The sequence below is a fragment of the Caloenas nicobarica genome, chromosome 3 (genome assembly GCF_036013445.1).
Source record: "Caloenas nicobarica isolate bCalNic1 chromosome 3, bCalNic1.hap1, whole genome shotgun sequence".
NCBI lineage: Eukaryota > Metazoa > Chordata > Aves > Columbiformes > Columbidae > Caloenas > Caloenas nicobarica.
Genome location: NC_088247.1, coordinates 59,916,078 through 59,931,229, shown reverse-complemented (window position 1 = coordinate 59,931,229; position 15,152 = coordinate 59,916,078). Strand labels below are relative to the sequence as shown.

General features: G+C 43.3%; 1 protein-coding gene across 1 annotated transcript in view; it reads left to right on the top strand.

Annotated features, from left to right (window-relative positions):
• SLC2A12 (solute carrier family 2 member 12) overlaps positions 1–15,152 on the top strand; it is a 32,425-nt gene that overhangs the window by 13,289 nt on the left and 3,984 nt on the right. Inside the window, exon 3 of the mRNA XM_065632773.1 lies at positions 14,090–14,212. Coding sequence (XP_065488845.1) covers positions 14,090–14,212 — 123 coding nt within the window. The remainder of the gene's footprint in view (positions 1–14,089; positions 14,213–15,152) is intronic.

Below are 15,152 nucleotides of genomic sequence, written 5' to 3'. Positions count from 1 at the left end.
AATCATGCTCAAAACCATTTAGATACCTAAAATCCAAAGGTATTTATTTCTCTGCCAATCCACAACTGAAGATATTCTATTACTGCATATCCCAGAGCAGTCACCAGCTTCTGTGGCTCTCCAGAGCCAAGGGCCAAATTACCACAGCTCATCTCTTGGAGGCCATCACAGGCTCCTCTTCCAGGGGATTTCTCAGAGCTGCAGGGATGCCCTGGCCCTGAGTGCTTGGAGCCCACTCAGCACACACACAGCTGTGGCCACAATGCACCTGTGGCAGATCAGTGTTTGGAGAAATGTCTTCTGCATCTCACGTCTCGGCACAAGAATGCCACATATACCCATCCAGATAGATATAAAATCTAAGACATGTTTTTTACATTTTTGTGTTTGACCAATAAATGCATAACAGGTTCATGGAGGAGGAATTTAGAACTTACTGCAAGTGCTGCTTTTCCACATAGCTGTTACAGTCCCATCAAAGCTCCCATTAGTAGGTCCTCATAGGACTGGAAGTACAGTGGTATTGACTAAAACCTGTTAAACAGTGGAATTAAATACCCATGGGAAGCCTTCTTAGGCTGGGATATTATGCTCTCTGTTGCCAGCTGCTAGCCTTAGCCATCAAGTGAATATTTCCGATTGGAAAACTGGGGAAAAAAATTGCATGTTCATCATTCCATTCACACCAGTGTTGTCTTTTAACTTCTGAAGTGGGAGCATTACCCACCAAATGGGGGACCAGCCGGCTGTGAGAGCACCTCGCCAGTGCCTGGGGCACACATGGAGGAGTTGTGAGCTGTAAGGTCCAGACCTGCAGTGAACGCAAGCATGTGTGAGGGTCGGGTCTGAGGGGAGGGCGAGCAATCCTTGCAGGCTACATAGGACTGCCACATTAGTGCCAGAGCCAGCAGGGCACAGGGCCCATGAAATGAGGGGCAGTTTTGGGGTCAGCGGTTCCCCCTAGGGTGTCTCCCTGGTGGACTCTCAGCTGCTGACTCACAGTCACCTCGGGCTGAAGCTCCTCCTGCATTTGGGGAGTCCTGACATCTCCCTGCTCCCTGTGTGCAGGTGCAGAGGCATCTCTGGTTGAATCTGGCAGGCAGATTCCAAGCTGTTAGGGCAGGCACAAGAGATGGACAGACAAATCCCCATCTGTATCCACACAGGTTAACAAACCAGCAGCTTGTGGTCACCACAGTCACCTTCTTTACTGGGAAACCTGCCGTCAAAGATGAGGCTCAGAAGGGAAATGGTTGCTCTCCTCAGTTACCTCATGCTAAAGACTTTTTTTCTTCTTACAAGGTCTCCACCTTCCTGGATGCTTGGGCCTCAGATCTGAGCATCCATAAGATTCTAGGGCAGGGAAGGGTGGCAGGCAATCCAACCCAAACCACCAAGTGGCTAGCTTCACACTGATGAAATTTCTCCCACATGAGGGACCTGGGATTGTGGCTTTGTGTCCCCCAGCCTGGGTCTCCCTGAGAAGGGACTGTGACCATGTGTCACGGTCCATTCGGTGATGGACTCGTGATGGTTCATTTACCTTGATCTCGAGGCGCAAAATTAAGGCAAACAAAATGCCAAGGGGTTATAATTCAATCAAGCAGTGTTGCTTTATTAATTTGCCCGTAAAGCGGCACGCGATAGAGAGTAGAGGAAAAGGGAAAGGTAAAAAGAAAAGGGGGAAATGAGGCTGGGTTTACCACTGAACGAGCTCCAAAGGCGTGTCTCTGGTCTCGGGTCCCGTGACGAGAGTCCTGCCGGTCCTCCGTCGTGGTTCAGGATCCTCCGGTGGGAAGGTCTCCATGATGTCCCGTCAGGAGTTGTCTTTTATGCTTCTTCACCCCGCCTCACTCCCGTAGATCGAGGCCAATCTCCGCCTTTATTGCGCGATCCAGGCTTAACTGCGCAGGCCCAAAAAGTCCCCGCTTCACTTGCCAGGGCCCGTCTGCGCCTGCGTCGCCTCGGTTCAGGGGTCTCTTACCAGTCCCTTGGGTGACCTCAAGACCCTTGGCGAGCCTCTGCGCATGCTCTCCTTCGTTGGCCTTTGTTACAGGGAGGAGGTGGGGGGCAAGTCTAGCTCAAGCAACAGGTGAAAATCCAACTTCTGGACAGCAATTATTGTCCCCGGGTCGGAGAGGCCTTTGTAACACAGTTCCTCTCAGGTGGTGGGGAAAAGTTTGGCTCAGGCAGCAGGTAGAGTCCATACAGCACCTGTAGCCCCCAGGTCGGAGAGACCTGCACACACAATTCCTTGCTTCAGGCCTCTCTCCAAATCATTGTCCAATTCTTTCTCTCAGTCCATCTGTTCTCCAAGTCCCTGATGGCGATGTTCAGGCAGAAACTGTTCTTCGGACCGACTCTCACACCATGTTCTCCAGCAAGCCCTGCTGTGATGCACCATCTCACTGCCGTGGGAGCTCTCTGTGTGGGTCGACGGCCCTGTGAGGAACAAAACCCATGCAGGGAAGTCAGTGAAGGCAAGCCTCTAGTGAGGGCAAACCTTAGGAATATTTTTTTACTGATGAAAGACTACTTGGGGATGAGAGATGCTAGTTTAAACTTGAGATTCTAGTTTAAGCATGGGCAGATTTGCCATATCGAGTATATCAGGGTTAAATTTATATCAGCTTCAATGAACGCTTTAAAACTGAGCTAATTTATACCTAAAATGGAACAGATATTTCAACATGTTTGGAAATGTAACTGGTGTGGGAGCCAGATTCCTCAGATGATCAACGAAGGGAAATATTTTCCCCACTTAAGAGAGGCTTTCAGACCCCTGGTCTCTGATATCTCCTTTGGCACACCTCTCCTTTCCTCACCACCTATTGAGGGAGTTCAGGGTGATCAGGAAGCTGAATTAGACTGTGTGATAGTATTTCACACATAACATGCTTTAACTTCTGGTCAGCCCTGAAGTGGCCATGCAGTTGGACTAGATTATTATTGTAGGTCCCTTCCAACTCAACTATTCTATTATTCTATTCCCGTGTAAAAAACACATTTGTTTTGTCTACATTTTATTGTGAGTTGTTGAAGTCATTTAAATGCAGTTTTAAACCCATGTCAGGGACAGTGGGGAAGATGGAAGAAAGATCAGGCAAGAAGGATCAAGGAGGATGGAAGAAAGCTCAAGGGCTCACAAGAAAAGTGGCGTGAGGGAGAAAGTAAATCCCTCTCTAAGTCCATGACTCTCCTTCTTATGCAACCTTTTGTGGTCTGTTGTGGTCTTTCTTTATGTATTTAATTCAGTTAAGCAAGCCAAAACCCAGACCTGCAACATTGCCCTAAAGCCCAGTGAATTACCCTAGAGACAAATTTAGTCCTCTTGACTCTGCTCCTGTGATTCTTTGATTAACTAACTACCTGAGTTAAAGCATGATTCATTAGCACAGTTATATGCAGAACCTTTTCTGTTCTTTGTTCCTGCATTTTGAAATATTGTAAGCTGTATGGCCTTGCACTAGCTTGGAAAACACTGGTAAAAGATATGAGTGTCTAGAATTCATGTCAATATCTTTTATGTTAGAGCAATATTTCAGGCTTTTACAAAACATGTGGTTATTATATTAATTTATAATGCACATAAATTTGTTTTTAACAGGCATCCATGCTCAGCATTGCCTTGCATGACGTTTGTTTGCAATGTGGTTTTTTGAGCTTCTACGTTTTGCAGAGCTGCTGAGGCCTGGCCTTAAATTTCACAGAAATGAACAGCATCAAATTTATATTGTGGTTTACTCTGGAAAAGGAGATAGTGGTAGGGATTAAATCAAGTGCTCAAAAATAAGCGAGTGCTTAAATGCTTTGTTGGATCTGAACCAGGATAATAAACCTTGGAAATGTGCATGTTTCACTGAGGATCAGTACATAAAGTCCTATTTTTCTTAATTTAAAAGTGATCTTGAATTCTTTATTTTATGACAAGATTCCTAGCACTGTTCATTTGTACTGAATCATCTTTTAATGCATGCATCCATGTGGTTTGAAAATGACACTCCTAGTATTTATCTAGTTCATTATTCCTGTTCTGTTCAAATGGTGCCTCATGAGGCCTTTCTTTTACACTATATCAGCTGTACACTACCAAACTGCAGTAGAAAGACAAGACATACCAAAATGAAAAATAAAGCAAGGATTGTGAATTGCTCGCTTTTCCTATTGCCTCGCCCCAGACAAGGTTTATCTGAAACCCCTTTTTAACATGTCAGCTAACCCAGGAATTGGTTTACCTTTTCACAGAATGTTTGGTGGTAGTGAAGTGCAAACCAATTTAGGATATTTTTGGATAGTTGGATTCTGATTTACAGAATTTCAAATTGCACGATGTGTTCTCAAAAATACCAGCCACACAGGTTAACATTATCTAACTTATCAAACCTAGAAGTTTGGAAGGCTTTTTTAGGTGTGAAAATGGTCACAATAAGGAAAAAATTGCTTTCACAGTAACAAGACATGGCAATGTCACTGGGAGGCTCTTCTTAAATATTTCAGGACTCCATTTTGCAAGAAGCAGAGTAGTCTTTTTCAATGCCAAGGCTGAACTTCAACTGTGTACTGATGTCCATAACTGAAATGTAGGACATCATTTTCACTGACTTCTGTGCTCCTCTTCATAACTTTACTTTCAAGTATATGAACGAGGGAAAGTCTTGACAGATCAGGCCATGGGCTTTGCCTTCTGAAAGATGGAGAGCTTGGTACTGTGAAAAGAGGGAGCCACAGCAGCATGCCCCAGCCAACGCTCCCGTCTCTCTGCAATGACAGTGGTTCAATCTGCTGCTACTGAACACAAAATTTGGCCCTCTGAGAACTACCTAGAAAAGGCAGGGGACTACTTGTGTTTTGGCATACTACGGTCCACTTAAACAGTGATTGGAGCCAATATTCTGATCTCGGTGCTCTGGATTATATAAATATCTCTCTAGTAATAGTTATATGTTAATAAACCTATTGATACAAAGGCACTGTTTAAGAGGAATGGCTCCTGTGCCTAAAATTAGGCATAGTTGTAAAGTTTGACTCAGATTAGTTAGTAGCTGCTGGCCAAAATGAAGCATTTTACCTCCAGACCCACTTTATAAAAAGTTCTAGAGAATGAGTCTTGCTGCAATTCTAACTAGAAATTTGGCCTAACAATCCCCTTTTGTTCTACAGGGACATTATATTCTGTAAAGTGGTGCACTGTCAAGTGAGTCTAGCATACCATCTCCTACAAGCTTTCATATGATAATCAAGGCTGCATATCATTAGCGAAATTTACCTTTCTTACTTTGTAGGTCAAGTGTTGCATTTAATCATTCAGTAAAAGTGGCCTTTGATAATCATATCAAAGACAATGAAAGATTTTGCATTCGTTTTCCTTGACCATGTTCTGGAGAGAAGATCATTGTGACACTGAAATCTGTGAAAAATTTATAGGGCATATGTCAAGCTTCATAAAATGCAGTTTCCCTTGGGAGAGAGACTTGGGAGGAATTTTTTAGGGGGAATCCAATCTTGGGCCAGATTTGTGCAAAAACTAGAACTGTCAGTAGGACTTCAAGTGCAAAGATCATATTTTATTTCATTTATAAAGATCACCAAACTAAAACATGTATTATAACATATGAGAAGATAATAGTGGTAGAAAGGTAAAAATGTCCAGTCACTGCTAAGGAAGGTGGAGACTGGCAGCCTAAATGCAGAGGGGATGGCCCGATGGTAAGTCAGTGCATGGAGTTTGGAGACTGTTCCTCCCCACAGCATCTGAGTTTCAATGTCATATTGAGCTCTGGGAGGAAAGCCAGTGAAACGGGACACAGGAGGGCCCCTAGCTTCTGATGCCTTTGAAAAACCACCCTAAGTCAGAAAACTGTTATGAACAAAGGAGAATTCTAAAAGACACATTGTGGTGGGTCGCCCAGAGCCTTCACACCTTCCTCCTTGCTGCTGCCCTCCAGCAGCAACCAAAGCAAAGCACGAGCAGCAACGGCCGGTGAGGGACTTGATCATTGCAGGCCTCTCACCAAATACATCACTGTTGTAACAGGTTGCTTATCCTTTCCACTGGGCATTTTCTGAAGCATATGCACAAACCTCTATTTTGCAAGAGCAAAGGCTTAAATTGCAAAGGCCCAGTGTCCCAACAGCACTTTTCTGTTGGGCGCCCCCTTAAGGACCAGTATTGGCCTTTAGATACTGGAAAAACAGGGTCATTTACCCCACCCAGCTGGGTAATTTCTCCTCTCTGTAGTTTTAAAAAGTGAAATATGTGATAATCTGAACTAATTCAAGCACAACTTCTTCATGAATTAGACCCTCTGGCTTCTGCAGTCATTCCTCTGCAAATGCCTCGGAGGATTATCCTGGATTCAATATTCTGAACAAATAAACAACTAAAAACAGGAATACACATTTCAGGTTTTAATTAAAAGGCTTTTTTTTTTGATGACAGTATTCTTATAATAAGCTTATTATAACAAGCACATTCTCCCTTGAAAGCTGGTTTTCTTCTTTTTTTTTTTTTCCTCTCTTTTTTTCTTTCTGTTTGCCCTGCAAGTTGTTCTGCCTTTATGGGACAGTATAAGTGTCTATATAGAAAAGGACAAGAGAGAAAGACAGTAGCTGTGAAATCCAGGTGCAAATAGAATTGTCATCTCATACATCATTTCAAATCAGCTTCTATTAGGGGACCTGAAAACAGGTACACACTATTACATACCTGCCTACAGTAAAATTACGATGCATCCGACTGATGTATTTGCAGCTGAGTACTGTTATTGCACAAGATGGGCCACAAATCACATTAACTAAGAAAATTCTACCACTCCCAGAACCTTATACATCTATCATTTCTTGCCCAGCAATTCTTCATATTGGAATCACTGCCTGTAAGAAAGCTCTTCTTGTTTGTGACTACTCTTTCAAGCTGAAAATGGATGGTAATTGAAGATCACTGAAATCAGGTTTAAGAATACATTGAACAACTTGCATGAAACATGAAAATCTATACCAGGCATTACATTTTTTTTTCAAGTTCATGGAAATGAAAATTACAACAGTAAAAAAAAAAAAGTTAAAATGCAGGCTCACAGTGGTGAGAAGGTTAGGGGAGGAAGGATGGCTGGGGAAAATCAGAGGTGAAGTATGTCTCGGAGCCCTACTTCTCAAGTGGCCCAGAAAACAGGGGAAGGAGCTCAAGTGTTGGTCTCAAAGTCTCTTCCCCCAAAATGCTCCTGTTGTTCTAACATAAACTGGAGGAGGTGCAAGTGAAGGGTGATTTCCATGGTACACTGCAAAGTTCCTTAAAAAAAGCACGTGAGTGTTCAGCCTATTACATAGTGATGCAAATAGTACAAACACCAGACAACAATTTTTATGTACTCTGATACAGCCTCAGAGATAAAAGGATTAAATCCCACTTGTCCTAACATATGTTATTTCAAGGAGTCAACCTAAAGAATTAACCATTAGAAACAGAAACACAGTGTAGCACAAGAAAAATAATTTAAGATTTGCCACACCACATCAGCTTTTTTTGGAACACCAATGGTACCAGGTAACTTTCAACCAGTAGTCATAAAGCTGCTCATAGAGAAGTGCCTTGGAAGTCATAGAAAAGTATATATTGCCACCTTCTGCAAAGATCAGGATGCAGCCAGAGACGTGAGATTAGCTGAGGCTTCTCCCGACTCCCCTATTGCTCAGCAATAGAGGAATTCCTCTCCTTTTAATGGGCACACACAGGGTTTGACTTGACCCTTGGCAGGATGGCACTCTGCTGGTAGTTTACACGCTCTCCAAAGCATTATAGCCGCTTGTTTGCTCCATATTTGCCTGTTATTCATTTTGAGCAGCCACTTCAGTCTCATATTATGGGCCAGAGCCAGAGACAAATGGCTTTCATTAAGCAGATTCATTGATTTTTAATGCCAGTCATGGTTTTCTGCTTTGGCCTCTTGCACAAAGGCATGGGCAGAGTTTCAGTCCACTTTTCTTGTATGCTACCTCTTTTTGGAAAAGGACAAACTCCCTCTCACCCTCTCTTCTTTCCAGTCTAAGCATCCCTCACTTTTGGCAGCGCCCCTAAACCCCCTTCACCAGAGGTACTGCAAAAACCTTTGCAGGGGCCGTATTTTTGTGGGTTTGTGGGTGCCAGGACAGTGGTGGTGCCGTACAGCAGCAAGTCCCCCCCGTCCCAAATCCCAGCTCTGCCACGGTGCCGTCTGCCCTCATAGGTACACACCTTATCGCCATGCACACCGCAAAGGTTTATGCCATCCCCTGCAACGTGCCATTTGAAATCAAGGCAAACCAGTGTTGAAGCTGGCCTTTTGCGAGGAGCAGTTAGCCATCTAGCTATTTGTGTTAATACCCAGCAGAGTCAGAAATAGGGTAAATGAAAAACCTGTGGGGTTTCATAAGCCTGGAAAAAAAATCTGGTCTGGGCAAAGCCAGCCATTAGCTGTGTCCTTTGTCTTCCTTCCTCTCATGGCAGCTTTGCAGCGGCTTGCTTGCATCCTTCCCCAGCAGTGACCATTTGTTACATGTTCTTAGATCGTCTGCCTGCATTGCCGGTGGGATAATCCCTTCCTTATCTTCCCTCAGACCTCTTGTTGCTAACAACCCAGTCCTCCATTTCAAAGTTTTACATACTTGTGCCTACTTCCCTCCTAAGCTGTAAGTCCACTTAATCTCTTTCCAGAGTTTATACCTCAGAAACTTGAATTCTTTCAAGTATTGCAACGGCCGCTTTCTAAATCATACCATAAAGAACTTGATCTCACACAATACATGTATAGGAAAGGAAAAAGTGCTAAGCAACAAATGAATACCAAGGGAATCCAATATTTCATTAATGAGAGCTGCTGAGCAGCTTCCAATTTGCTTCTGCCTCCTGGCAGGAATAAGGTCAAAACAAGGACATTTTTCATTCATGCACCTCACTTGAATGTCAAGTACCCTCAAGCTCACAGTATCTCTCAGATGTTCTCAGATGTTTCTGCTCCTCTGATGTAAGTCTGTTAATTTTTTAAAATATTTTTTTGTTTACTGCATAGCTGTAAAGTAAGTAAGTATGGAAGAAATCATGTGAGGGTTTGAGACATCTCTTTGCTTAGCGCCCAAATGTAAAGCTCATTAAGTTGGCTATGTTAGCTCAAACAAAAGGGCCACTCAATCAATCTGTTACCCTGCCTCCAACCGTAGCCAGTAGCAGATGCTGAAGGAAAATATGTAAGAAAAGGCACATGCGGCATGCACAGTGCGTCCTTCTGGCTATCAGTAATTTAGGGACTTCAAGAAAATTGTTGGGGATTTGTTTTCACTATTGTGAACTGTAGTCCTTGAAGGATTTTTCCACACATACAAAGTAATAATGTTTCAACACCCCACATTTAATAATTTTAACCCACTAATATTTTTCACACCCGAAGCATCCTGCGGAAGTGAGTCCATAGTTGAACTGTGTGCATTGTCATCAAAAGCACATCCTCCCACTCCCCCTAACTGCTGCCCCTGGTAACTTCGCTTGGATTCTCTTGGTTTGCCTCTTTAAAATTGTAATGAAAACCTCTCCCCTCTGTTCATCTTTGCTTCAACTTTCTTTCCCTCCACTGTACGTTATCTAAGCTGAAGAGTCCTCGTCTGTTTAATTGCTCTTTGCAGAGCCCATTACACACCTTTCTCCCTGGCTCATCTAGTTCTGAGCTGACCCAATCTGCATGCAACACAGCAAAGCCAGAGACACGACAGACACAGTAGCACATTCAGCATTCCCTTCCTGATAATTGCCAAGCCTCTGTTTGCATCCATGACCTCTGCCTCACAGGAGCTGATGCTGTCGCTGAACTACTGAGGCTTCAGCACTTCTGCCCTGAGCAGTCCTGGCATGCTGGTGTGGGTACTGGTTGCCGGTTTTCTCCCTGCATGTTACTTTGCATGTGTTGATAAAGAATTTCATGGGCCTTTTTTTCGAAGTACTCGATACTTTGAGATCCTTTTGCAATTCTTTATGATCCTTCTTCATTTTTATTACCCCAAATAATTTTGTACCATCAGTAAGTCTTGCACATGCTTTCACCTCCCTTTCTTGAGATATCTGGAAATACACTGAGCAGATCTAGTAATCTCCTTCCACTGTGAAAATTGGCCGTGTCCTTTGTTTCCTATTATAAACAGTGATTGATCCATATGAATACCTTCTTTTCTATCCCATGATACTTCACCAAATCTCTTTGAAACTGAAAAGCACACTGGCTCATTCATTTCAATATCCATGTTCCCTAACTCTTTCAGAGATGCATGGCTTTCCTCAGCAAAAACTAGACAACTCTTCCTCAAAACACTGCACATATCCTCCTTTCCTTCTTCCAGCTGAGATCATTTAGCTTTATCCTAGCTCCAGCCAGGAGCTCGGTACAGAAGTTTACCAGGGTGACCCCTTCCTGCATCTCAATGGAACAATTTCTTCAATGCTGGCATGTATCACCTCCTCTCTCCCTGGCCTCATATCCTCTCAGCCAGCTGCCTGGTGATGGTATTGCAAGTAACTTTTCAGAATTTATACTGTATTTTCTTTTTTGGACACAGCATACACCTTTACAGAAGGCATATTTCTATTTCTGAAAGCTTTTTTCATTCGGTTGTTTAACTATGCTGATCTATTTCTTTTTATCTTATTTGGTTGTGTGTTTCAAGCCTCTAATCAGGTCATTTAAACATTTTCCATAACAGCATTAAAGCATTTACCCTGATCATTTTAATTTCTTTATAGAAAGCAGGGTTATTCTAAAATTGTTCTCCTTTTGAAACAAAATGTGGTAGGGTACTGGATTTCCATTTCTACAAGAACATTGAATTTGAAATATTATAACCAATATGACAGAGCATCTTTGTGAGTTACATCTTGAACTACTCCTGCTCAGCACTTAAGCAAGATTTGCTTTTTTTCTCTCATTAAGTATCAGTTAAAGTGCTTAAAGAAACCACCTTCTATGGTATCTAAAATGTAGTCCCAGCACTGTGCACCATTATGCAACTTATTCAGCCTTAACGGAGCAGCTGAAATCTTGCATTATTATTCTGATTTCTGCCTTTACAGCGCCAGTGGCTTTGTTTAGAGGTGAATGTCACCATCCTGGTCGAGGGGTTGCTTGTGTACCTGAATCCTCTGCTCTTCCTCTTTGGGCAAGGAATGTCAGGGCATCGAGCTTCTGTGAATATTTAATGAAACGGTTAAACTTCCTGATCCAATGCAATATTTTCTTCTGCATTTGCAGTGGGTGTTCTTTTCTCTAGATTATACTATAATAAATGACCATTGAAGTGTACAATTTTTCTTAACTGCTGTCAACATACAACTCACTGCAGGTCAGCAAAGGTGAGTTATTAACTGCAGCCACTGCATGAACACATCCCCTAGTTGGTGAATCTAGTACAGAGACTCATGCTGAGCCCTTAGCCTCATCTCTTACCCACATCTGACCTGGAAAGCGCCAGCTCTTTTCCCATCTGTTCCACAAATATCAGCCAAGGGTGGCTGGAGCAGATGCTGAAACCCATTGAGTGTGTGCAATGTGGTTACTGACACGGCATCTTTTTGAAATAACGTTAGATTATGTAGTGGATGGAGATGTGGTGGGGTTATCTGGATCCTCTTTACAAGGATGGGCTGATTTTCCCTGTAAAATGTTGTTGGTTAGACTTCGCAGTGACTTTGGCAGCGACTTTGGCAGCATGCAGGTTAAATTTCTGCAGAGCTGCATGCACACAGCGCACAAGGTAGCAGCAGTCATTATGAATGGGAGCCTGAACCTAGTTACTGGCTCCCCAAGAGACAGCCATATCCCTGCCATACCTACAGCAGCTGCTGCTTTTTGGCAAAAGTGCAAATAGTAAAAGCAATCCCAGAGAGGTGCTAAAAGCAAAGAATCGATCGTTATCACTGCCTCAGCTTGGGGAAAGGAATAAATAAAATGTAATAAGTCTCAGATTTCTACAACTGCTCATTCTCCATTGGGAATAAGCCTCTCCACTCCTAACCAGCCAAGCAGCGGTCAGAGCCGTGCCAGAGGAAGTAGCTACCATTAGCAGACATGAAGAACAGATCTGGTGTATCGGTGGGATCCATCTGAACTAAATAACTCATTGAAATAGGAGTAGCTAGGCACTACTGCAGCTGATGCAGACGCCCAAGTCTTTTGGTTTTTTAACAGGCAAATAATACATTTCAAACCTCCAGACAACTCGTAGTTAGCCTGACAGGGCCAATCTGTCCTTGGAAAAATGCACGGTATCGCAGCAGCCACAGTGCCATACACTTCAGGTGTGGCACAAGCCGTCCCCTGGTGCCCGTCACACTGCTGAAGCTCATCTGGACTTGCTGCTTTGCGTTTCAGCCTGTCGTGACATGTTGTATTGGCTGTGACTAACAACACGTATTTCAACAGTCCTGGTGGTGAAGGGGGACAAATTACAATAAGGAGATCCCCATGCATTGCCAGGGCCTGGTTTTGCTGTGGTGCAGGGCTAGCTGGCCTGGCAGGGAAAAACACCTGCTTGAGAAGCCAGTTCTCTTCTTCACCACTCTGCCCCCTGCCATGTGTAGAGACCCTCCAGAAAATGCTCAGGGCATTTCTTCACAGCAACGTTTGCCTCATCGGCATAAAGTGTATTAAATGTTGCTGTGATCCAAGTCAGAAAAAGAAAGAAAAGCCTCTCTAGGGCTGCTGTCAGACACGGCGGCTGTATTATGGCCGTGTGTAACAGTGTGAGGCCATTGTGCAGTGTGGTCTTGACTCTCCAGAATAAAACCAGCACTTTGCCAGGTCTCTCCCACTGTGGGAGTGAAGCTTTTTATATTTTTTCCTTAATAAATAAATGAAATCTTGGCAAGCTCCAGAAAACATTATCAAACTCAAATCTGTGGTACAAAGAAATCTAGAGTTTGCTTTAATCTGCCCTGTTGACTCAATGGCCAGGGGTTATTTCTCCCCTTTCAGTTGGTCCTTCATAGTCTCCTTCATGTCTTTTTTTCTTTTCTACCTTTACCAGTACTGTCATGCAGGAATCCTGTAAGCATCCAAAGAGATATTCCAGCACGGTGCACATCCAGATGTACAGGAGACTATTTTTGAAATGCAACTTGAAGATTGTCCAGTGTCAGTATCCTGACGAATCTCCCATCTGTGATTATGCAGAAACAACATTGCACAGGAGCAATCTGTAATGGCCAGGTCTTAGGGTCTGAAGATACAGTTCATCCACATGTTTCTCTCTGTTCTTGTGTTGTGATCGTCTGCTAACCCACAACCTTTCCACGCAGCAACCTCTTGCTAATGCATCTCGCTTATGACCAAAAGGGGGGTGCTGTTTTTTATTATTTTTTCTTTTTTTTTAATAACCAGGAATGGTGCAGAAATGTAGTGTCTCTTTTTCTTGTCTTCCCTTGCTATCAAGGTGGTTACACAGCCAGGTCTTCATGACTGGATTTGTTTTTGTGGGCCAGCAACACCAGCATTTAGATCACCTGTGATGTGGTGTGATATGAAGGAGCCAAAAATCAGGCCCTCTCTCTTCATTTATGCCTCAGCAATCTCATTTATATGGAGCAGACAGCTGGAATAGCAAACTTGCTTCAGTATGGCAGGTTGACTTATGAGGTGGCATAAACACACAGTGCCGCTCCGAGGCTGGAGATTATTTTGGTTTGCTGCCCCACTTCCATTAGCATTACGTCACTGGAGAGTTATTTAGTCAGAGCTCCCTTTCCTACACAGATGTGCAGTCAGAGCTCAGGTTCCCAAGGTTTTCTGAGCTTCCCTGGTTCCGTGTGCGCTGGCACTGCCAGGCAGTGCTGGTGCCACCTGTGGCTCGGTCGCGGGATGCCAGGCACGAATGATGCCCCAGGGCAATGCTGACTGCGGCACGCTGATTGGAGAGCATGGGTGGTCCTCAAGGGCTTGGGCTCACCCTGACCCCGAAAACCACCTTATTCTTCCAGGCGGCCCCACCTGAACTCATGGACTACCTCAATTTTCAGCAAGGAAAGTCATCCTTTCAAAGACAACACGTCTTTTTTTTTTTTTTTCTTCTTCTGTTTCAGTGTCCTGGCTGGTCCTAAGTGAAATTTTCCCTGGTGGGATCAGAGGACGGGCCATGGCTTTGACATCTAGCATGAACTGGGGTATAAATCTCCTCATCTCCTTGACATTTTTGACTGTAACCGGTAAGATTTCTCTGTGTCCTTCCAAGCTGATATTCTCCTAGTGGGCATAACAAATCTTTCCTATACAAGTAACATTGATGAAATTGCAGCCATGATGCCCCAGGAGCCAATTTCAGATCTTTGTTTAGATGCCATTTGTTAGTGTAACTTCATTGTTTCCACCACATCTTTCTAAGTTTGTGCTAGTAATAATAGCCTCATGATGCTGGTTATCAGAGCACCTTGCACTGTGACTCCATAGGCTGTGAACCCCAATTCTTAAAACACCATTTCCTTAGTAGATTGAAAATACATAATACTTAGGATTTAGTCCTGCGTTTTCTGAAGTCAATGGCAGTTCTGCTCTAGATTAGACTGCAGCTTTACTGATCAAATATTTTTAAAGACAATCCTATTGAAATCATTCCTTTTCACAGGAATGTCCCGGCTTTGAGAGCTTTTCCTTACAGAAAGGTCTGTATAGTAACTTAGAATGTGATGATAAGCAAGGGAGTAGGTTAAATGATGATGTTAAAATTCATTGATTGGCAAATATTTTTTTCTATTTTATCGCATAAGAAGTTTTGCAAATTTTAGTTTTCAGTCTTATTCTGAGGAAAATATGTGTAGAAAATCAAAATATATAAGGGAACAGAAATTCCAGGTTTCCTTTACATCACTCTCCACTAGAGGCAGGCAATCAACCCAAAAAAGTTGAGGTGATTTTCATCCTGCTAGATGCTTTTTGAGACAGATTTGAAAATGAGTGTGTTCTGTGACTAAAATGGGGTTCAAAAGAGAGGAAACTCCCTGATTACTATCCTGATTAAAATTAGGAAAAATATGCCAGTTCAAACTCATTGTGTCCACATTAGCACTTTAGTTAAATCAAGGGTCCTCTTCAGAAGCAAATCACCCAGTTTCCCCCACTCCCTGACCTTTGGTTTGCATCACGGGGCAG